Source organism: Littorina saxatilis, linkage group LG9 (assembly GCF_037325665.1).
Source record: "Littorina saxatilis isolate snail1 linkage group LG9, US_GU_Lsax_2.0, whole genome shotgun sequence".
In the NCBI taxonomy this organism is placed as follows: Eukaryota; Metazoa; Mollusca; class Gastropoda; order Littorinimorpha; family Littorinidae; genus Littorina; species Littorina saxatilis.
The window spans coordinates 10847899-10870129 of record NC_090253.1 but is presented as its reverse complement, the minus strand read 5'-3'; the positions used below and the strand labels follow the sequence as shown (position 1 = coordinate 10870129).

Genomic DNA, 22231 nt, shown 5'->3' with positions numbered 1-22231 from the left:
TGAAATTTGCGTTACGATTAATGCCACAGTCAAGAAAAAACAACATTGAAATCGTCGAAGGACAATGCCGCAAGGGAAATAACTCCCAGATTGTGCTCTTTAGCGTGAGAGATAAGTATCGCCTTCAAATGCCAAACGCAAAATGTGGCGACACATCCCTGGTGTAAAAAGACCTGGAAATGAAGATGAAGAACAGGGTGGAGAGAAACGAAAAAAGAAGACCTATGCAGCCAAAAGCGCGAAGCGCTGTCGTAATTTCAATGTCACATGGTGGAAAGAAAAACAGACAATGCATTGCCGCCCGTGTAGATCTTATGGCGGAGAACCACTTGAAAAAAGTGGGGATTCTGAAGGTAATGATATACCTTTTTCATCAATATGATACGTTGATGCCGATCATGGGGTACAGTACTCTACACTCGTTTTCACTTTTCTTGTGTTTTTTATTATTATTTTTTTTTTAATAAGAGTGGGCCCCAGATTTTTGTTTTCCGCCCCAGCAATTTCCATCTCTGGGGCCAGTGTGGCCCCAGGCCACATAAGTTAGTGTCGACCCCTGCAAATACTAAGAATCATAATTTAAGGTGGGGAGGTTTTTTGTGTGAACAACTCGTTTGTCTTGGATGCAGTTGTAATTCACAGAGATGCCTATTAAAAACGAGGTATTACTTTTGCAATCCTTGATTTCTTTTAACAGTGATTGACTTTAATTGAACAGAACCATAGCGATGATTTCATTGTGGCATTTGTTTTTGCATCACACATCTTTTAACATTTCCTAATTACATGCTTTACACACGAGTGAAGAGATCGGCTACGTATCACATGGGTTGCCTCTCTCACATAGTGGGGATAAAAACAAATATCGACAAACAGGTTAAGTTATAAAAGCAATTATATTAAACAACAAATGTTCAAAACAATCCACCGAGTCATTGCTGAAATACAGTACTTTCTATCATGATAGACCCCTCAAAATTGACGCAAGAACCGCCCTTTTTCGGCCGCTCATGCGATCGCCACCTGCATTAGTAAGAAAGGCATTACACAAAAAATACGAAAGTTCATCAAACAAAACAACCTGTCCCAGAAAGATAGTCGATTTGGCTTTCTCACTATCATGTGTAAAAGTTGCCAAGGTGTGTCTTTCTTGAAGTCCTTGGGGTGGGGGGCTAATTTGTGCGGGGGGGGGGGGGGGGGGGGGGCTCTTATTTTAGCGGCGGTTACTTGACCCTTGTGAAAGAAATGGTTGCTCCAAAAAATGTGCCAGATAGCCAAGTAAATGCATATGATGGGATAGAATGTTTGAATAAAAGGACATGGGAATTCATGTTTTTGTTGCAGTACAAAAAGATGTCGCAATTGATGTAAGTGTTGTTGTTGCTGAGTTCATGTCGAATTCCTTCCGCTGTGAACAGGACTAGAATGACATGGCGCTTTACACTCTTTGGTGTTAACAGGATCCTATGGCGGAGCGGAATAAACGCCAACCCTTACCACAACCAGGGAAAACGTGTTTTAGTCAGGTAAGCAATTTGACATTATTACCTTTGTAATCGTTTCAGTTACGAAAGCGCATAGCTTTCTGTTGGATGAGAAATTGTTTTAATTCAGAAATGGATTAGGGAATAAAGATATCACATACGAGTTGTGCTTTACTGGCAAAACGTTTTCACCTGTAATAGACAGCGAACTGTTCATATCTGTGTAACTTGTTTGGTGTGGTCATCCAAATTATAAGCGGTATAAAGCTATGCCAATTGTATTGCTATATTGCTGTACATGCTCTATTTGTATCTTTCAGATTTCTCTCACCTTTGAACATGGGTAAAAGCTGATTCTCTCTCTCTATCTCTCTCGCTCTCTTTTCTATTTCTCTCATCTATCTATCTCTCTCTCTCTCTCGCTCTCTCTCTCGCTCTCTCTCTCACAAACACACACACACACACACACACACACACACACACACAAACTAGCGCATTCTATTTACTGGCATTTTCCTGTGATCCTGATTTTATGCAAGACACTGACTGTTAAATTTGCCATTACAACTCTTCTGTGTGTGTGTGTGTGTGTGTGTGTGTGTGTGTGAGTGTGTAAACATGTACGTGTGGTTGTGTTGCTTTGTTTTAATAAGTCGTTTTTGCGAATAATTCCTGTTTGAATACAAAATTATTCTGTCTTTGGATAGAATGGACACATGGCCTCTTTTTCTTTAACGAGGTTGTTACAGGATTACATGCAATCAACTTCTCATTGTAGTATTCACTTCATACGATTCATATGTACATCTTCAAAATCGCAACAGTAAATGGGCATCACACAGTACGTGAGATGAGGAAAATCTGAAATTTAGAGTATCATACCGATATACATTCTGAAAATCGTTTTAATTTGTATTTTTATTATATCAGCAGTTTCCACATTGACCAGGGATCCGAGTTACATAAAGGTAAGCTTTACAACACTTTTATTCTTTCACAGAGCTCCCGGTAAGTATGGACCTCTTAATTTGGTAGGGGAGACTGGGGCTAGTCCGCCTACTTTTATGCTTTTGGTAGCATAACTGGCGAGTTTGATGAACTAGAAGACTGATTTTTGAGTCACTTGAGAAAAAGTGACTCTATGTAATCGGTCAGTGTTAGTCTGTCCGGCCGGCCGTCCGGCCGGCCGTCCGTAGACACCACCTTAACGTTGGACTTTTCTCGGAAACTATCAAAGCGATCGGGCTCATATTTTGTTTAGTCGTGACCTCCAATGACCTCTACACTTTAACGATGGTTTCGTTGACCTTTGACCTTTTTCAAGGTCACAGGTCAGTGTCAAAGGAAAAATTAGACATTTTATATCTTTTCTCGGAAACTATCAAAGCGATCGGGCTCATATTTTGTTTAGTCGTGACCTCCAATGACCTCTACACTTTAACGATGGTTTCGTTGACCTTTGACCTTTTTCAAGGTCACAGGTCAGCGTCAAAGGAAAAATTAGACATTTTATATCTTTGACAAAGTTCATCGGATGTGATTGAAACTTTGTAGGATTATTCTTTACATCAAAGTATTTACATCTGTAGCCTTTTACGAACGTTATCAGAAAAACAAGGGAGATAACTAGCCTTTTCTGTTCGGCAACACACAACTTAACGTTGGGCTTTTCTCGGAAACTATAAAAGTGACCGGGCTCAAATTTTATGTGAACGTGACTCATTGTGTTGTGAATAGCAATTTCTTCCTGTCCATCTGATGCCTCATATAATATTCAGAACTGCGAAAGTGACTCGATCGAGCGTTTGCTCTTCTTGTTTTTATTTTACATCAAGACAAATGTGTAGCTGATATCAATGTGCAGACGTTTTTATGTGCGCATGCACATTTGTTGTACATACTGCTTTAAGTAGACCTTTCCTAACTTAGGCGAACTTGCCCCAAGTCGGGGCAAGTCCACCTACAGGGTGGGGCAAGTCCGCCGCTCTCAACCCATAGTAGGTACAAGACTAGTAGTGGGCAAGCTTTAGTGGGTAAGCTTTTTTAATTCCCTTCAATATTTAGGTTAAAAAATGCCAATGACAAAATACGAAAGAATGTAACACAAAATTACGTTAGGGGAGACCGGGGCTAGTTCGCCTACTTTTATGCTTTTGGTAGCATAACTGGCGAGTTTGATGAACTAGAAGACTGATTTTTTATTTTACATCAAGACAAATGTGTAGTTGATATCAATGTGCAGACAGTTTTTATTTGCGCATGAACATTTGTTGTACATACTGCTCACGGCGAACATGCCCCATGACAAATAGGCGGACTTGCGCCCGCACGGGCAGGCAACTCTAGTGCCAGATATCGAGCACAACATGGGAAGGAAGAAGCAAAACTTTCGTCAGAACTCGACCTTCATTAACGCCCTTTCACTCAACACCAAGACTAAGTATTTGTTCTCAGAGGTAATGCATCAAAACCTAAGTCAACTCCTATGCATTCATGTTACAAAAATGAAGAACACTTTTTGTGATCTGTACTCACGATATATGGGCGCGCAACCTCTGAACATCTGCAGGATATGGCGGGAAGAAGGGACACCACTCTCACATGGTGTAAATGACTAAAAGGTGGCAAACGTAAGAATAAACAGACAAAGACGGATGTGCCCCGGGAGCGGACTAGCCCCGGTCTTCCCTACCACCAATCCACAAACCATTTTCTGTCATTTTATCTTTGAACTCATATATCCTTCAAGTTATAGTCTGCTGGTGTGTTTGGTCATGATTGTTCGTTCGATGCTGGTCTCTCTGATGTTTGTATGTCTTTCTATTCTGTTTCACGTTTATTTTTATTTTTATTTAAGTGGTGGTGTGTGTGTGTGTCAGTGTATGTGTGTCTCTGTTTGTTACTTACACGTTGCAGTGGTAGTTTGTAACCTCTCTCTCTCTCTCTCTCTCTCTCTCTCTCTCCCTGTCTCTCTCTCTCTGTGTCTCTCTCTGTCTCCGTCTCTGTCCACCCATTGCACACCGGTACGACCGAACTAAGGTAACGTTAAATTACTGTTGTGCAGCGGGTTGAAAGAATACCCTATACCTCGGAGATATACCTTCACTCGGTCTCAACGACGTCACGTGACATGTTATATGGTGGAAGAGAATGCTGTCGCTTATTTTCCTTTTGAGGATGGGGGTTTAACATGGATCGGGAACTTACAGGACAACCGCGGCTGTGCTTGCAAGTTTGGATAGTTCTTTCCGTGACTGAGCATCGTTTCAGTCTTACCGAACTGAGGGTGGAAAATAAGCGACAGCATTCTCTTCCACCATATAACATGTCACGTGACGTCGTTGAGACCGAGTGAAGGTATATCTCCGAGGTATAGGGTATTCTTTCAACTCACTGCACAACAATAATTTATTGATACCTTAGTTCGGTCGTACTGGTGTGTAATACTCTCTCTCTCTCTCTCTCTCTCTCTCTCTCTCTCTCTCTCTCTCTCTCTCTCTCTCTCTCTCTCTCTCTCTCTCTCTCTCTCTCTCTCTCTCTCTCTCTCTCTCTCTCTCTCTCTCTCTCTTTCGAGGTATTGCACCTCGGTTCGACCGAAGATAAGTTAAGAATAAATTCCTGTTGTGCAGCGGGTTAAAGTATACCCTGATACCTCGGAGATATACCTTCACTCCGGTCTGAACGACCTCACGTGACATGTTATATGGTGGAAGAGAATGCTGTCGCTTATTTTCCACCCTCAGTTCGGTAAGACTAAAACGATGCTCAGTCACGGAAAGAACTATCCAAACTTGCAAGCACAGCCGCGGTTGTCCTGTAAGTTCCCGATCCATGTTAAACTCTCATCCTCAGAAGGAAAATAAACGACAGCATTCTCTTCCACCATATCAAATGTCACGTGAGGTCGTTCCGACCGGAGTGAAGGTATATCTCCGAGGTATCAGGGTATACTTTAACCCGCTGCACAACAGTAATTTAACGTTATGTACGGTCCAACCGGAGTGCAATGGGTGCTCTCTCTCTCTCTCTCTCTCTCTCTCTCTCTCTCTCTCTCTCTCTCTCTCTCTCTCTCTCTCTCTCTCTCTCTCTCTCTCTCACGAACCGCTCACATGATTCTTGCGTTCCCTGTACGAACATATTTATCATGCTCTGGAATCATTGATGCATTCCCCGAAACAAGAGATTGACTTGAAGGTGCCGTAAACGTGAACTCCCTGGCATGTTACAACCTCTTATTATTATGCATTTCATCTCGGACAATATCTGCGTTAATTGGTGTGTGTGTGTGTGTGTGTGTGTGCGTGCGTGTGCGTGTATGTATGTATGTTTATGTATTTCGTGTGTGCGTGCGTGTGTGTGTGTGTGTATGCTTTTGCTATCAAGCATATGATACCTACTGTAATGGTGTCATGCATTTGTTGTATGCATTTAATGCTTCAGATTTGTATGTGCATATAATTTGCTGTGTGTGTGTGCACACACGTGTGTATCTATGTGTGTGTGTGTGTGTGTGTGTGTCCGTGTCTGTACGTGTATATCTGTATGTGTCTTGGTGTCGTTTGACAATGTTTGCTTAAGTTATATCATCTTTCCAAGCTATGTTTTCATGATTATGTCTCAACATTTGGCAGGCTCTTTCTTTATTTTGTCTCACTTATTTGCATGTGTAGGCTATGTTTAAAGCCCAATGTATCTCTCTCTTCCCGTTCTCTTTCTGCCTTTGTCTTGTCTCTTCCTCTCTTTCTGTTTCTGCATGTACTTTATTACTTTTACAGAACACACACACCCACACACTACCACACACACACTACCACACACACACTACCACACACACACTACCACACACACACTCCGCACACTTCTAAACTAGAAACGTTGTGTATGTTTCAGACATTTCCGGACTGGAAAGGGCGCTAAGGGAACAAGTTGAGAACCTTACTAAATGTAAGTCATTATGTGAACAGTTGTTTCATTTCAGAGAGAGAGAGAGAAAGACAGAGAGAGAGAGAGAGAGATGGGAGGGGGGGGGGGGGGGGGGGAGGAGGTCAGCGGCATTCTGTGATCTATTTTGAATACCCAGGTAACTGATAAGAATACGAGTGTGTACGAGTTTACCTGTTCAGGATAGATCGGGATTTGTTACTGTATCATGTTGTTTTGTTACTCATTTTAGTCGATGGTGTTACTTTTCTTAGATGACGAAGACGAGTACAGGGATCAGATTCCTCGCAGAACAGCAAAGCCGCATTTTAGAACACCAACTTTTCGGAGTACAAGCGAAGATGGGAGGGCAGCAAAGGAAGGTTAATAGCTTCTTGTGTTTCAGTAGAAAAGAGACAAATACAAATATACATTACTTTCTATAATGTTAATATTGGTCTCATTTTGAGTGTCCCGAAATGTACACATTTTTCTGTTTATGTCAATCTTGCTGTGGAAATTGTGAGTTGCACAGAATACTTTAAAGGTAATTAATGTAAAACCTAAAAATTGAGCAAAACATTCCTTTACAAACTGATTATTTTTTACCCAAACTCGACTTTACCGTGACCTTGAAAGTTCACATATTTTAGACTAGAGCTATATACTAAAAATTTACAATCAATGATTTGGGGGAAAAAACACCCACACAAAAATTATCATGTTCATGATTTAATTGTACTTGTATAGTATTTCATGAATATCGTTACAAAGCTTAATTGAATTTATCGTTTTACTCTTGTTAAGTGATAACACATTTTTGAAAGAGATTCTGGTGTAAGTTAAGGAGTGGTAAGACGAGAAATAGCAAGCACAGTGGGATTTAACATGCTATAATGCGTGATTAAACAGGTGAAACTTGGCTATGGGGTAGCAGACTTTGTCTTGCAACAACCACCCCCCCCCCCCCCCCCCCCCCCCCCCGCACCAAATACTAATGTTTTACAGTGTATATTTAAATTATTGACGATCAAATTATCACAACTTACAAAGACTGATTAAAAACAACAAAATAAACACAAAGCACAGTAACTTGACTGGTGTATTCGGGAAAAACCCGTTTGATTGAATTTTGAAACCAAATTGCAAGAATGATACGAAAAACATGACATTAAACGTGGTAGTGAACTCATCACTTTTTGTTCTCTATATCCAAGGTAAGGTTTCCAATTAAATACAGTACAAATATAAATAGTCTTTCACACGTACTTCCCCTAACTTCCACAACCACCAATTTTGACCCCCAAAAAAGCCTAATAATCTTTTTTCTTTTGGAAACGTCAGTTGAGCGAGTGACCTATTTACAGGGGTAGACCTTAATCTCGATTATATTTCAGAGTCATTTTTTTAAAACAATGCCTTAGAATAGTTTTTATTTTTCGAAATTGCACTCTGACGCAGCAAAGAAAGGGGATTTGGGAGGGGGTGGGTGGGGGGGGGGGGGGGGGGGGGGGTCGATCGAGTGTCAGCTCTTTCAATTTGATTGTGCTGGTCAAAAAGTGAAAGTCCTGTGGTACTGAAAGCTGCGCTTCTTGTTGTCTTTTTTAACAAAACTTACATTTTGCTTTTTTGGCTGTAATTACTCAACATGATACTGCATGATTTAAGTGTGTCATGAATGGCGTGATAATTGGGTTTTTTCAGAAGAAACAAGACTGCCGGATAAAAATCAACTTGGAAAGACTGGGACAGTTGAATATGAAAAGAAGATCATACCAGTCTTGGCCGCGTGGGCAGGGAGCAAGAAGGAATGGTCGGTGTGGGTCTCCCAACACTTGCACGTTGATTTCAATCTACCCGTCAAGAAAGAGTACAGTGTTGACAACTGTGTTCAAGCGTTTTTCATCGGGAAAGACCTGCCTCCCGTTCTGCTTGTCCTGCATACACTGAGTGACGCCCCGTCAGGTGGAACCCCTTTGTGCAACCCAGATACAGTAGGCATGTTTGCAGCTGAGCTGGGTCGCAAGCTTATCAGGCATCTCCATGACTTCTGCTACAACGACTTCACCATCGTCCTCTGCGTCATTCATTATGCAAACTTCAACAAAGAATCCTTTATAGACGAAGTAAAAAAGAAGTCGGTACGAGCAAAGCGGTACTTCACCGGGCGACTGGAGCTTACAGCACCAGGCTACGACCAAGTGAAAGCCGCAACCTTAGCAATATCAGCTGTCTCCAACGTACCATGCCTTCTTCCTGACAGTGAAAGAAGCTGTGAAAAGGTAATGGAACAAAGGAAGAAACGGAAAAAAGAAAGAAAAAATCGTCTGTTCCAATAAAGTGGTTTATGCACTCACATTTGTGACCCTCCACCACGGAATGAGTCGTATGTCACCTTGCGCGGTTCTGCGGTAGGCTTAATATAAGTCCGGGGGGTGTCTGGTAACAGTGTGAGGGTTACCTTAGTCACAGGTTTATAACTCAAAAAGTTGTCACTCTTTTCTAAAACGGTGTTCACCACTGGATAGAGCATAAAAACCTCCAGGTAAATGTAAAAATATGAAAATCATGCAAAGGTGACATGCGACTTAATTCGTGGTGGAGGTCACATTTAGGCTACTGATTTAACATTCTGGGTGTTGCTCATTTAATCGTGTAAAATACGGCCAATGGCAACCCAAGGGTACAACGATGGTTACATAACGGTGTACAGCAAAATGTTTATGTTTGAGCGTGTGCAATTTTTACTGTTACTGTTTAAAATGTGAAGCAAACGTAAAACCACTTTTGCTGAGCTTCATTTCGTAATCAAAAAACAAGAAAGGTACGTTACGTTCACAGATATATCGACCCAGCGTTTTTTAAGTGCACAGACAGAGCACTAATTAGACATTAAATTACATATCTTACCCAACTCACATATAGCAATTAACCCTGGTTCAGTGCTGGTATCGCTGTACGCGTCCCCTTGGTAACAAGAAAGACGCCTCTAAAAAAGAGTGACCGAGACCCGTAAGGGTGACTAGGCCAGCCCGGAAACGAGGCTGCCTTCCGTATGCGCGCGCATACTCCGCCATATGCATCATTCTAAAAACTCAGCGTCAGTGGGACTGGTCGCATTTTATGTACGCTCCGGCTGTTCAGCCTTTGTTACTTAGTCTTTTTGACTTTGTTTCGTTCCTCTTGGTCTCTTCTTGTCATCTGGACTTCACAACTATGTTGAGGTGAGGTCGTTCCTTGTATTTTGCTTGATTTGGCAGTTTTGTTGGCCGTATTTTGGACTTGCGATGTTTCTCAGAAATTTTTTCGTGAGTCGTTTTTCCGTCATGGCTGACAATGCTAAGAAGAGGGCAGCTTCTTAATAGGTAGCTGCTGTGCCCTTTTCTCCTTAGAAAGCTTTTAGGAAGTCTAAACTATCCGGTCTATGTCCGTTTCTGTTGTAGATTCTCTTGCTAAAAATCTTTGAATGTGTTGATTGTTTTACCCGCTAAGCCGGTAGACAAGTCCGCTTGCAGTTTGTTTACTACACTGGTGACTTTTCCGGAACCCCCTTTTTGCCGGCCAACGGCCTCGCCACGTTGTAAGCACCGGTTCTCGTCCTTTCATCGAAGTTAAGCAACGTCGGGCCCGGTTAGTTCTTGGATGGGTGACCGCCTGTGAACACCGGGTGCAGTGGCCACCTTTGTTTTAAGCCTACGGGTTAGTCCGGGCTCGGTGTTAAACATGTTGTTATTGGGCGTGCGTCTGTAGACGTGGCCTCTTTGCTTTTGACTTTAAGTTCACAGGTTTCTGCTTTGGCAGCTGGCACTTCGTCATCAAAGGCAGAACTACGTGCTCTCCCGGCTGGGGTTGCTGTGTGTTCTTCCCTGGACAGCGGTCGTTCGTCCCCTGTGGTGACCTTATGTGGGGAGTTCACGGTCTCCGGCATCTGTCCTTCTTCACAAGGTATGTGTACTCCACGTGAGCGTTGTCTTGAGGGAGTAGCCTCGGGTCTCATCCCAGGTGAAAGTTCTGAAACATCGGCTGATATCCACCGCTTAGTCGGGGTGTCAGTGGGTGCTAAGGGCCCTGACAAGCGAACATGTGTTCGCCACGTGAGCGTTGTCTTGAGGGAGTAGCCTCGGGTCTCATCCCAGGTGAAAGTTCTGAAACATCGGCTGATATCCACCGCTTAGTCGGGGTGTCAGTGGGTGCGAAGAGCCCTGACAAGCGAACAGATGTTCCTATTCTTCCTGGCCGTAGTCAGGTTGAAGGGCATCTGCTTCCGCCCAGGGGGCAGGAAGGGGTGCGTCCACGGTGGTGGACGACATCCAGCTTACTTGCCGTTCAAGTTGTCCAAACGCCGTGACGCGGGCAGCGGAAAACGGCATTTAAGTTTTTTTTGGAAGTTGGTGGACCGCGAAAGGCGGGGGTCACCTTCCTGATTGCGACTGCGAGCATGAAGGAAAGGATAACGAGGATACTTCCTTTTGAGGGTGCGTCCACGGGGATGGACGACACCCAGCTTACTTGCTGTTCAAGTTGTCCAGCGCAGTGGCGTGGGCGGCGGAAAATGGCATTTAAGTTTTGTGAAGGTTGGTGGACCGCGAAAGGCGGGGGTCACCTTCCTGATTGCGATTGCGAGCATGAAGGAAAGGTTAACGAGAATACCTTCTTATGAGGGTGCGTCCACGGGGATGGGCGACACCTAGCTTAACTTGCCGTTCAAGTTGTCCAGCGCAGTGACGTGGTCGACGGAAAATGGCATTTAAGTATTGTGGAAGTTGGTGGACCGCGATAGGCGGGGGTCACCTTCCCGATTGCGATTGCGAGCATGAAGGAGAGGATGACGAAGATACTTCCATATGAGGGTGCGTTCACGGGGATGGACGACACCCAGCTTAACTTGCCGTTCAGGTTGTCCAGCGCAGTGACGTGGGCGGCGGAAAACGGTATTTAAGTTTTGACTGGAGGGGGTGGTTGAGAGCAAAGCTTTACTTCCTCCACCTCTATCCGGTTTGATGGCTTCTGGAAGTTCGGAGGAACAGGATGTTCACTTCAGCTTCCGGTAATCGTTGTCCATTGCCCTGGAGTTGGCAAAGGGCCGCGTGTAGCCGGGTTCTCCGGTGAAAGTGGTGTACGTTCGCAGGAGGTAGCTAGCTTTGTGCGGTGAAGTGTTGAAACCGTGTCTGTTCTTCCGCTTTCTGGCGCACGTTCAGCAGCGGCTAAGAGCCCTAGGCAACGTAAGCTTCCGCCCTGGGGGCAGGAAGTTGGTGGGCTGGGTGATTCTTGGGTTGACCATGCGAGTCTCTCTGGGGGTCACTTTCCTACCTTTGATACCGAGCAGGGGGGCAGGAAGCGAGCAGTAGGGCTGATTCCTTGTTGGAGATTTAGTCTAGCATGGAGTCAGCTTCCGGATTGCACGGAGGTGCATGAAGGCTGTTAAGATTAAGGTGCTCCTGTTTTTCTGTTAAGCACTGATTTTAGGTTCTGTTTCAAGTTAGCAAGTGCAGTGGCGCTCGCAGCTGAAATGGTTCGAGGTACAACGGGATCGTCCGGTGTGTTTCTGTGCAACCGGTTGGTCCTGATGTTTGCTTATCCACGGCCTGTTGCGCTTTCGCTTTTGCGGCTGTGACTTCTGGGTGCAGGACGGGATATCCTTCTACTGTTAACACTGTGGTGTTGGTGGTCGGCACTTTTCAGCTTTTGGCTTCTGGTTCCGTTTCTGCGGTTCCTTTGCCTTTTTTACAGGCTGTTTTCACCTTCTCTTCCAGTCTTCCAGCTGGCGTGAGTCAGGTGGATGGAGATCTGGCATGGTGTTATGACGTTTGAAACTTTTCAAAACTTTTCCGATTGTTGGCAAGTTTTTGCCTTATCGGGATGAGTGACTGGTTCTCATCATTTCGTTGTTCGTTATGATGCTGGAACAAGAGGAGGAAATGGGGAGGCTCATACTTCAGCTGTGTCGCGGTTCGCGGCATTTTGTAGTTGGTTTGAGCTTTCTGAGGAGAATCTTCGAGTGTTAAGTTCTTAGATCCTCTGGCGGGGTTATCTTGTTCTTGCGGAAGTTTTCGCAAGCGAGTCTTCTTTGTCACCTCTACATTTGTGGGCAACGCACGACTATTTGCCTGTGGTGGTGGTGGTGCTTTAGCTTGTTTCTTACGCCCAAGTAGCGTGTCACTCGCGGAGCGCTTTCTGTAGGCTTCGGGTAACTCCAAGCTTAAGGACTTAGGTTCTCTTGCTTTTCGTTCTATGGAACCGCCCTCGGGTTTGGTGATGGCGATAGCAAGGAGAGTCTGTCTGTTAGATCAAGGTCTCCTAGCTCTGGGAGATTGCGGCATCTTTTCTTTATGATTGGCTCGTTTGAACGAAACTTGCTTTTAGTCTCTCGCTCGGGCGGTTACGTTTAACAGGTTATCTTTGTGGTCCGACTGGACTCATATACAAAGATTTTACTTTGCCGTTTTTTACCTGAGAGTAAGCCTCTGCCCTTTAAGTATTATTCTGTTGGCTAGAGGTTAATCTCTTTCTTGTTTGAAAGGTCTCTTTTTGAGCCCGCTTCTAGGCACGCGGGTTCTCTAACTAAGAGAATCTCACGGTAAAAAGAAAGCGCAGGGCAGGTCTTGGCTGTTTTTCGTTTCCAAACGAAAAGCTTCAGGCTGGCTGTTATCCACTTTGGGTTGGGGCTCCATACCCTCGCTTTCACAGGGCTCTTTTTGAGTTAGTTTGGGCGACCTGTTGGTCGCACAGTACGGGTCTTTGCAATCTTGGTTTCCAGACCTCTTTAGGCTGGCAAGAAGGCATCTTTGCTTTCTCACTTCGGAATTACTTGAATGTCTGCTGTAAGGGTTCACTTGAGTTACTTAGGGGCTTCTGCCTCAACTCTGGATTTGGTTCAGAGTTTCTGTGTTCTATGCAGAAGGTTTTTTCTGGCTAGGTTTGCTATGGACAGCTTTTTGGGGAAAGACTGATCTATGGTTCTTAGGGTTCCTTCAAATTTTCTGGCAAGTAAGCAGAATTTGGAGAATCCAGCTTTGTGCACATTTTAAACCTTTTAGCAAGATTCTGGCTCCTCCAGAGCCATATTTAGCCTTTTGATCATTTCGAGTTCAATGATTTGTCTAGCTTGCATGGATCTTTTCAGATTATTGATTCTAACAGCTCTTGTTCTTATTTTGCAACTCCGTCGCTTTTTAACCCTGAACGGTTAGAAACGACGTTAAACACTGGTTAAGGATAGAAAGTTTTTCTATCGACTTTGGTGGAGGTAATGACTTACTTAAGTCAACCTTAGCTTTATAGACTGCCACATTGTTTAGGCATGCCTTCAAGTGTTGGCAAGGAATTAAAAGGGGGGGGGGAGCAGTCAGTCCTCTCTCTTCGGGTGGCGCGGACTCAACTTTCCTCTCTTGAGCAAGTTTATTGCTCTTGGAGATCCTGATGTACATTTTTGTCCTGTTAGAGCCCTCAGCAGATTTCTGTTTCGGACTGTGCACTCTCGTTTTGGAGACTCAGAAACTTCTTTTTATCTCTTTCATCATGGTACGGTTTAGAGATATGTCGAAAGTCTCGTTAGCCGAGTGGGTCTCCACCATAGCTAGGCAAGCTCTTGGCTGGTGGCAGAGTCAGGCAGGGAATGGCAGGGCAGTCTTGCCCTTTACTACAGCCAGGCCTCATGAGGCAAAAGATTGGGCTTCCACGCTAGTTGATCTTCATTTTAATCTCCTGGCGGAAGTTCTTGAGTCGGCTTACTGGCTTTCTGGAAAGGTTCTTCATTGATGTCTTTCTCAGGGATATCTATGCCTTGAGACAGGATGCGTTTCTGGGTTACCTGCTCTGGTAGAGGCAGGACAAAATCTCGATTCCTAATTGGGAAAGTGCCCTCCAACCTTTAGTAGCAATCTGCTATATGTGAGTTGGGTAAGATATGTAATTTAATTAAAAATTTTAGTAATAAATTTTCATTTGATTAATATACTTACCCAACTCACATCGTTTATTCCCTCCCGCCTCCCCGCTGTGGGGTTATATATGTCTAAAAAAGAAGTGAGTTGGGCTTCGTTTTAGAATGATGCATATGGCGGAGTATGCGCGCGCATACGGAAGGCAGCCTCGTTTCCGGGCTGGCCTAGTCACCCTTACGGGTCTCGGTCACTCTTTTTTAGAGGCGTCTTTCTTGTTACCAAGGGGACGCGTACAGCGATACCAGCACTGAACCAGGGTTAATTGCTATATGTGAGTTGGGTAAGTATATTAATCAAATGAAAATTTATTACTAAAATTTTTAAAAGCTTATCTTGACAACATGTTCAGCTGCTTGCAGGGAAGACAGAAGCGAATCGAAAAGATGTCATTTAAAAAACAAACAATATCTCGTAGTTGGGACACATACACGTATGACGCACCAGGCACAATGCAACCAATCAAAACGTTGAAAGAAACTTTTTCAGCGGTCACCTTACAATTGCCGTCCTATTTTTTCTGTTAATTTTACCAGGAATGGCTGCTGCTGTTAGATTCCATGTGGAGAAACGTCTTGTCGTTGGTTATAGAAGCTCTGGATCCGACACTTCACCATGATATTCGAATCAGCTGCACAGATAATAACCTGGACAAGATGGTCATTGCAGTCCTGGAAGCATCAAGGAGATGGAAACTCTCAACTGACATGTGTGTGACAACAAACAACAAGAGCATACACGATATCAGGTATCCAGACCTCTTTGTGTGCATGAAAAAACAAACCAGCTATGTCCCACGTTGAAGACTATTCTATACCGAGAGGCATAAATTCCGCAAACTGAACTTTAAAAAATCACAAAAAATCAACTCGGTGGTGAATGTTTTCAATGTTTGAATATTTTATTTATTGGCCATTTTAGTGTTTATAAACCTTCGCTTTATTGATTTTGAATAGAACATCATGAAATGACAATTTTTCAAAAAAAGTGACTGAGTCCAAGCGCAATGATTTCGGAAAACGTTCAGTGTTCATCACGTTCAATGCTTTGGCCAGCTCTAAGCATCCCAATCGCTTGCTGTCTCTCTCCTTCATCAAGTCGTGGCATGATTGCGATATCTGATACAGCCAAACAGCCAGTTGCATTTTATAGGGCCATACACTATCTTTTTTACGTTATTGTCTCCCGTTCAGCCCATTGTCTTTATTAGCACAGTGAGCTGTGGCTGGATCAGCAATACTGCAAAGCGCACGCTGACAGCGTGAAACATTTGCTCCGACACTCAAGATGTCAACTACAAATTACAGGTTCAATCTGATTTTCGTTTGAGAGCAAAATCGTTCAATGCACTATTTGCAGAATTTATGCCTTTCAGTATATTTTTGTTTTCTTGAAATAGCGTCCTTGTGTTTATAACTATTATTGGGTCAATTTCGCATGCCATAGAGAGTGTTAGTGATCTTATCTATAAGCGTTTAGCGCTATAGCTCCAGCCTTGTATGTCCACGTGTTTCAGACATACCCTTTGCTAGTGACCTGCCTATAATGCCACGTGACTCAATAAAAAGCAAGGTATTTACTCTGTCAAACCCATGCAAACTTAAGAAGGTCGTGTATTGTCTAAAATCCTTTTAATAATAATAATAATAATAACGATTACTTATATAGCGCGTAAACCTCGTGGTGACAAGCCCAGAGCGCTTTACACTTACATAATCATAATACAAACAAGGAAAGAGAACTAAATCCGAATAAATTCGAACATGGTCACACACACACACACACACACACACACACACACGCACACACATACACGTTATACTAGTACAACACACACAGGCACATACACATACAGCTTTAAAGCTTTTCAGTGCGATCTAATTCGCATCGTCTGCTACAGCATGCATATTGTTCATATCCTGGCCTTCCCAACGGAAACTGGTGGACGGAATATCTGCTGTATCATTATTTGTATCAATTGGACCTTGACAAAAAGAACTGAGTACACCACCAGCAGTCCTGAAAGTCCACAAAAATGGTTATCAAAATGTACTGGCCAGAGAGAAAATGTTACTCGCCAAATTAACCATATGTTTTAGTAACGTTACTCGCATTTGCCAAGTGGATGAACATTTCTACTTGCCAGTTACATGTTTCTGCTCGCCATGGCGAGTGACATACTCGCCACGTTTAGGGCTGACACCACATAGATAGGCATGTAACTTTGCTTTTCCACAAGGAAGTCAATTCACTGTTGATGTTTTTTAACGCTACAACAATGCATTTGCTTGTCTGTTGGGCAAAATGGTGGTGTATATGTTACAGGCATTAAGTGAAACCAGGCATTACGCGTAATGCCTAAAATGTTCAGGCATTACGCGTAATGCCTGTGACCACTAGGCATTACACGTAATGCCTAAAAATACCAGGCATTACACGTAATGCCTGAAATTTGACTCTCAAAATTACGCTTATTGCCTGAAGCAATTCAGGCAATACACATTACCTCTTGGATGACAGTGAAAACATTTTTTAAGGAAAAAGTGTTGACAAAATGTCATGGTGTGAACATAGTAACTAACATTATATCAAGTGAGCTTTGAAATGAATGCACATTTTATTTTGCGATTATGAGTGATGGTTCGCAATGCAAAATATTGTATTTCTGACATAGTGTTCACCACAGTATGAATTTCACGTAAGTGTGAGTGCATGTCACAATGGAAAGCCGAGGTCCAATATTTCCAGTCGAGTTTTCACCAGTTGCTTATTCGTCACCATGGAGGATAATGAAAAAGAACAATTGTTTACTCGACGTTTGTTTGAACATTATGAAAAGGACGGCAGAAAGTTGCTTCCGAAAGCTGTGTACTTCAGAACAATCGAAGAAGTAAAAGCTGCCTTCCAGAAAACGACAAAGTCACGTCATGAGTATCATCTCTTGGGAAAGTAAGTGATGTGTGGTGTTTGTCAAAAACAGATTTGAGTGTTGGTATTCAGCTCTACGTCTATCGTGAAAAAATACTGAAACCGGGTTATCTCCAATGCTGTCTCTGATAGAGTAATTGACACATACCGGCACGGTTGGCCTAGTGGTAAGGCGTCCGCCCCGTGATCGGGAGGTCGTGGGTTCGAACCCCGGCCGGGTCATACCTAAGACTTTAAAATTGGCAATCTAGTGGCTGCTCCGCCTGGCGTCTGGCATTATGGGGTTAGTGCTAGGACTGGTTGGTCCGGTGTCAGAATAATGTGACTGGGTGAGACATGAAGCCTGTGCTGCGACTTCTGTCTTGTGTGTGGCGCACGTTATATGTCAAAGCAGCAACGCCCTGATATGGCCTTTCGTGGTCGGCTGGGCGTTAAGCAAACAAACAAACAAACAAAATTGACACATAATTATAATATCAAAGGGAGGTAACAAAAAAGGCTTAGTACACTGACTGTCCTTGCTGGAACAAAAACAGCTAATAAGAAAATTGCGGGACTGTTGAAAGCTACGATATCAAATTATTACTTAATGTTCGCTTGAGAAACACTGTGTAAACGGTTTTTTTCTCATAATGGAGATTTGTTATTATTATTCGACGTAAGTTGTTCACGATCTTTAGTAGTTTGAATGTAGCGCTCGGGTACATTGACATGGTGTTGTTGTTTTAGGAAGATGATTTCAATCTGGACCCTGTCCTACGTGAACCCCACTTTACAAATCTTTGTGCGCAGAGTGTCAGAAGAAGAAGAAACAAGCGAGAGTCAAAGGTGTTGTTGTTCGACCTATTCTATCAAACGATATTCAGGCATTACACGTAATGCCTGGTTTCACTTAATGCCTGTAACAGGTTTCGGGTTTAAAGCTTTACATATTATAATTGGCGGTGTGCGGAGAACTAGTCATGGTAAGATTTACAAAGAAAGCGGATTTTGTAGTCTAAAGGAACGCCGAAGACAACATAAATTGATATTATATCATAAAATGGTTCATGGTAAATGTCCCCTATATTTAGTTGACCTTTTGCCACCACTAGTTTCTTAAATCCTTATCACAGAAGACGACCACTTGAAAGATTTGTACCAGCTCACAGGACAGAAATCTTCCGAACATCCTTCGTTCCTTCGACTACAATTTTATGGAATGATCTGCCTGATGTGGTTAAAACCACAAACTCAATTAGCGAGTTTAAGCATTATTTACAAAGTCCTCATCATTATGTGCCAGTTTATTATTATTTTGGAAAAAGACATGTGGAAATACAACACAGCAGAATGCGTTTAAACATGAGTAACCTTAATTCCGATTAATGCAAACGCCATTTAAAAGATAACCCAGTGTGCGTGCGGTACCCGGAACGAAACAGCTGAACATTACTTGTTATACTGCACGTTGTTTGAAAATGCTCGTATGTCCACAATTAACTCACTGCCTGCCAATTTTAGACACGTGGAAACATTATTAAGAGGCAGCGAGCAACATTCATTTCGCATAAATACATTGATTTTCGAGTCGGTCCAATCCTTTATTGCTGAATCTGGTCGACTAACTTGAAGGATTAGCCCACGTACTGGTATTGTGTATGTTTGTGTGCAGGAGAACGTAAACCCGCCTCTCAGTGTTGTTGCATCAATTACATATTTAACATAAGTAATAATTATCATTGAGTTTTTGTTTTTGTTTTTCTGTTCTCTTTTGTGTGTGTGTGTGTGGTTGTTTTCCTCCATACATTCGTAACGAACTATGCTGCCCTCTCCATGAAAATGTACATTTATCTAAACTTACTTATTGCATGTCTCAGCATCGATGTTCTCGTCCCACGCGCTTCATTCATAGTCTCATCTTATTTTTTTCTTTTATTAATTTTTATTTGATTTTATTTGTTTCTCTGTAAATCCTCCTGTTTTGATTAAGTTCCCCCATACCCCCCTACTACATTTTGTTCTTCTGGTTAGTAATTGTGTTGTCCACCATCATGAAAACTTGTGTAACTTAGCATTGTTATGGTCACGTCAAATAAGCATCTGCTTGAGTTCGTGTCCTAGCTGCATTTTTGTCAATTGTTTCATGTCATGTATTTTGAATAAAATTGTGTTTAAACCAACAGGTTTCAGGCATTACGTGTAATGCCTGGCAATGATTTTCAGGCATTACACGTAATGCCTGGTATTTTTAGGCATTCATTACGCGTAATGCCTGAACATTTTAGGCATTACGCGTAATGCCTGGTTTCACTTAATGCCTGTAACATATACAACATTTTGTATTCTCAAGTTTGTCAGCAAATCTGTCCAGACTGTATGAATGCTTATTAATCATATCTGATCTCAGTGCACCTTTTGTGGTCCCACTAATTTTCACACGTATACATTTTCACGATCGACGTTTTAAAGATGGCTGCCATTTACTCACGAGAAAAACTGTATTTTTGCAAAATGTGAGGTCCGGTATTTCATGTGTATTCCTTGTGATTGCCGGGATGTAACTGTTTTTATATTTAGTCAAGTTTTGACTAAATATTTTAACATCGAGGGGGAATCGAAACGAGGGTCGTGGTGTATGTGCGTCTGTCTGTCTGTGTGTGTGTGTGTGTGTGTAGAGCGATTCAGACTAAACTACTGGACCGATCTTTATGAAATTTGACATGAGAGTTCCTGGGTATGAAATCCCCGAACGTTTTTTTCATTTTTTTGATAAATGTCTTTGATGACGTCATATCCGGCTTTTCGTGAAAGTTGAGGCGGCACTGTCACGCCCTCATTTTTCAACCAAATTGGTTCAAATTTTGGTCAAGTAATCTTCGACGAAGCCCGGGGTTCGGTATTGCATTTCAGCTTGGTGGCTTAAAAATTAATTAATAACTTTGGTCATTAAAAATCTGAAAATTGTAAAAAAAAAATAAAAATTTATAAAACGATCCAAATTTACGTTTATCTTATTCTGCATCATTTGCTGATTCCAAAAACATATAAATATGTTATATTCGGATTAAAAACAAGCTCTGAAAATTAAATATATAAAAATTATTATCAAAATTTTTTTTCGAAATCAATTCAAAAACACTTTCATCTTATTCCTTGTCGGTTCCTGATTCCAAAAATATATAGATATGATATGTTTGGATTAAAAACACGCTCAGAAAGTTAAAACGAAGAGAGGTACAGAAAAGCGTGCTATCCTTCTTAGCGCAACGAATACCCCGCTCTTCTTGTCAATTCCACAAGCACTGCCTTTGCCACGGGCGGTGGAGTGACGATGCTACGAGTATACGGTCTTGCTGCGTTGCGTTGCGTTCAGTTTCATTCTGTGAGTTCGACAGCTACTTGACTAAATATTGTATTTTCGCCTTACGCGACTTGTTTTTTCTTCCTGGGGCAGACGTCAAACTAGTTTTGTTATGCCTCTTTTACATGGCACTATGCTATTAGCCAATACTTTGGTCGTTTTTGAAGAGTCATGCTGCTAAGCGCCACACTGCAGTAAATACAGAGCGCATTGCCTTCAAACCACAAGGAGAGTGTGGAATAACATCAGGCACATCACACACGCAATTTGGAGTCAGTTAGATAATTCAGTTCGATAATTTTTGCGACGCTAAAGTTCTAAAAGTAAAAGTAATTCTTTACAGACTTGATGCGAAAATAAATACAATTTAGCAAGCTTGTGTTCCTTTCCCATCTGTTATACTGTTTCAGGTCAAGACTACCTGTGTGTGTGAGGAGGCCCAGGCACAAACAAGACAACTGGATGATGATGTCAACCAATCCGCAAAAAGTGAGTAACTATATATCTGCCATACGTCATTGCTCGCTGAGCTATATCAACTTTACATAATCTCATTTGTTTTGTAGAAGCCTACAGTACTTTTTTTCTTAAAACTTTAACACATTGTGATAACAATTATATATTGATATAATATTTTATTTAATGTTCGTAGTTTGTCATGTACATAATCTGGATAATTCTAAGATTTGTGTTCATGGCTGCTTTTATATCATGATACATTACGGCGGTTTTGTTCACCTTCATTTTGATGCAATATTGACCTCGTTTCAGATTAGACAACTCTTCATCAGCAAAGACGAAAGGTACAGTCTAAAACATTATTATATCGAGTGTCTTCATTCTATGACTGATTACCTGTCAATGGTGTTTACAGGTCTATCAAATGTTTTACTCAACTGTCAGGTGTTGTTTTCCTTACCTGACCACTTTCAAGCACGCACCGAAAAATTATTAGATAGTTCTGAACTTATAGGACGAAAAGGTTACTGTCTGTACTGTCACTATGTGAAATATTATCACACTCTGTAGTTAAGTTCTGAACTTATAGGACGAAAAGGTTACAGTCTGTACTGTCCCTATGTGAAATATGATCACACTCTGTAGTTAAGTTCTGAACTTATAGGACGAAAAGGTTACAGTCTGTACTGTCCCTATGTGAAATATGATCACACTCTGTAGTTAAGTTCTGAACTTATAGGACGAAAAGGTTACAGTCTGTACTGTCACTATGTGAAATATGATCACACTCTGTAGTTAAGTTCTGAACTTATAGGACGAAAAGGTTACTGTCTGTACTGTCACTATGTGAAATATTATCACACTCTGTAGTTTAAGTTCCGACGCGACGAAGCAACGTTTTGTGTGACATAGTTCGTCGCCCTCGAGCCTGACATACGTATTGTACCCCTCTCCTGTCAAAATCAGCCGAGTACATTCACTGCGTGTATACCATTGCATTTAATAAGGAACCAGGCCCAGGCCAGTTAAGTCCACACGCTTGAGGAATATTGATGAATTTCGATCAACCAAAGTGATGTATGTATACATGTTCAATGTATAGCCCTATGATTTAGAAAACTAAATACCAGAAGCACTTCACGACCATAAGACATTAC

The 22231-nt window shown here is 42.2% G+C and overlaps 1 protein-coding gene, 1 long non-coding RNA gene and 1 pseudogene across 2 annotated transcripts in view; all 3 read left to right on the top strand.

Annotated features, from left to right (window-relative positions):
- Nucleotides 1-22231, top strand: part of LOC138975256 (uncharacterized) — a 119300-nt gene that overhangs the window by 53502 nt on the left and 43567 nt on the right. The gene's annotated exons all lie outside the window — the stretch shown is intronic.
- LOC138975252 (uncharacterized) lies at nucleotides 1807-21198 on the top strand. The gene is made up of 7 exons (XM_070347908.1): nucleotides 1807-1827; nucleotides 2415-2452; nucleotides 6375-6428; nucleotides 6680-6787; nucleotides 8109-8686; nucleotides 14881-15092; nucleotides 21026-21198. The coding sequence occupies exons 5-7, from the start codon at nucleotides 8405-8407 to the stop codon at nucleotides 21162-21164; spliced, it is 633 nt and encodes a 210-aa protein (XP_070204009.1). The 5' UTR covers nucleotides 1807-1827; nucleotides 2415-2452; nucleotides 6375-6428; nucleotides 6680-6787; nucleotides 8109-8404; the 3' UTR covers nucleotides 21165-21198.
- On the top strand, nucleotides 9965-10083 carry LOC138977597 (5S ribosomal RNA; annotated as a pseudogene).

Bases quoted from the DNA above. Each gene is read 5' to 3' on its own strand.
- LOC138975252 (XM_070347908.1), top strand. From the start codon at position 8,405: ATGTTTGCAGCTGAGCTGGGTCGCAAGCTTATCAGGCATCTCCATGAC. The intron at 8,687-14,880 runs GTAATGGAACAA...TAATTTTACCAG, and splicing joins GTGAAAGAAGCTGTGAAAAG to GAATGGCTGCTGCTGTTAGA. The intron at 15,093-21,025 runs GTATCCAGACCT...ATACTGTTTCAG, and splicing joins AAGAGCATACACGATATCAG to GTCAAGACTACCTGTGTGTG.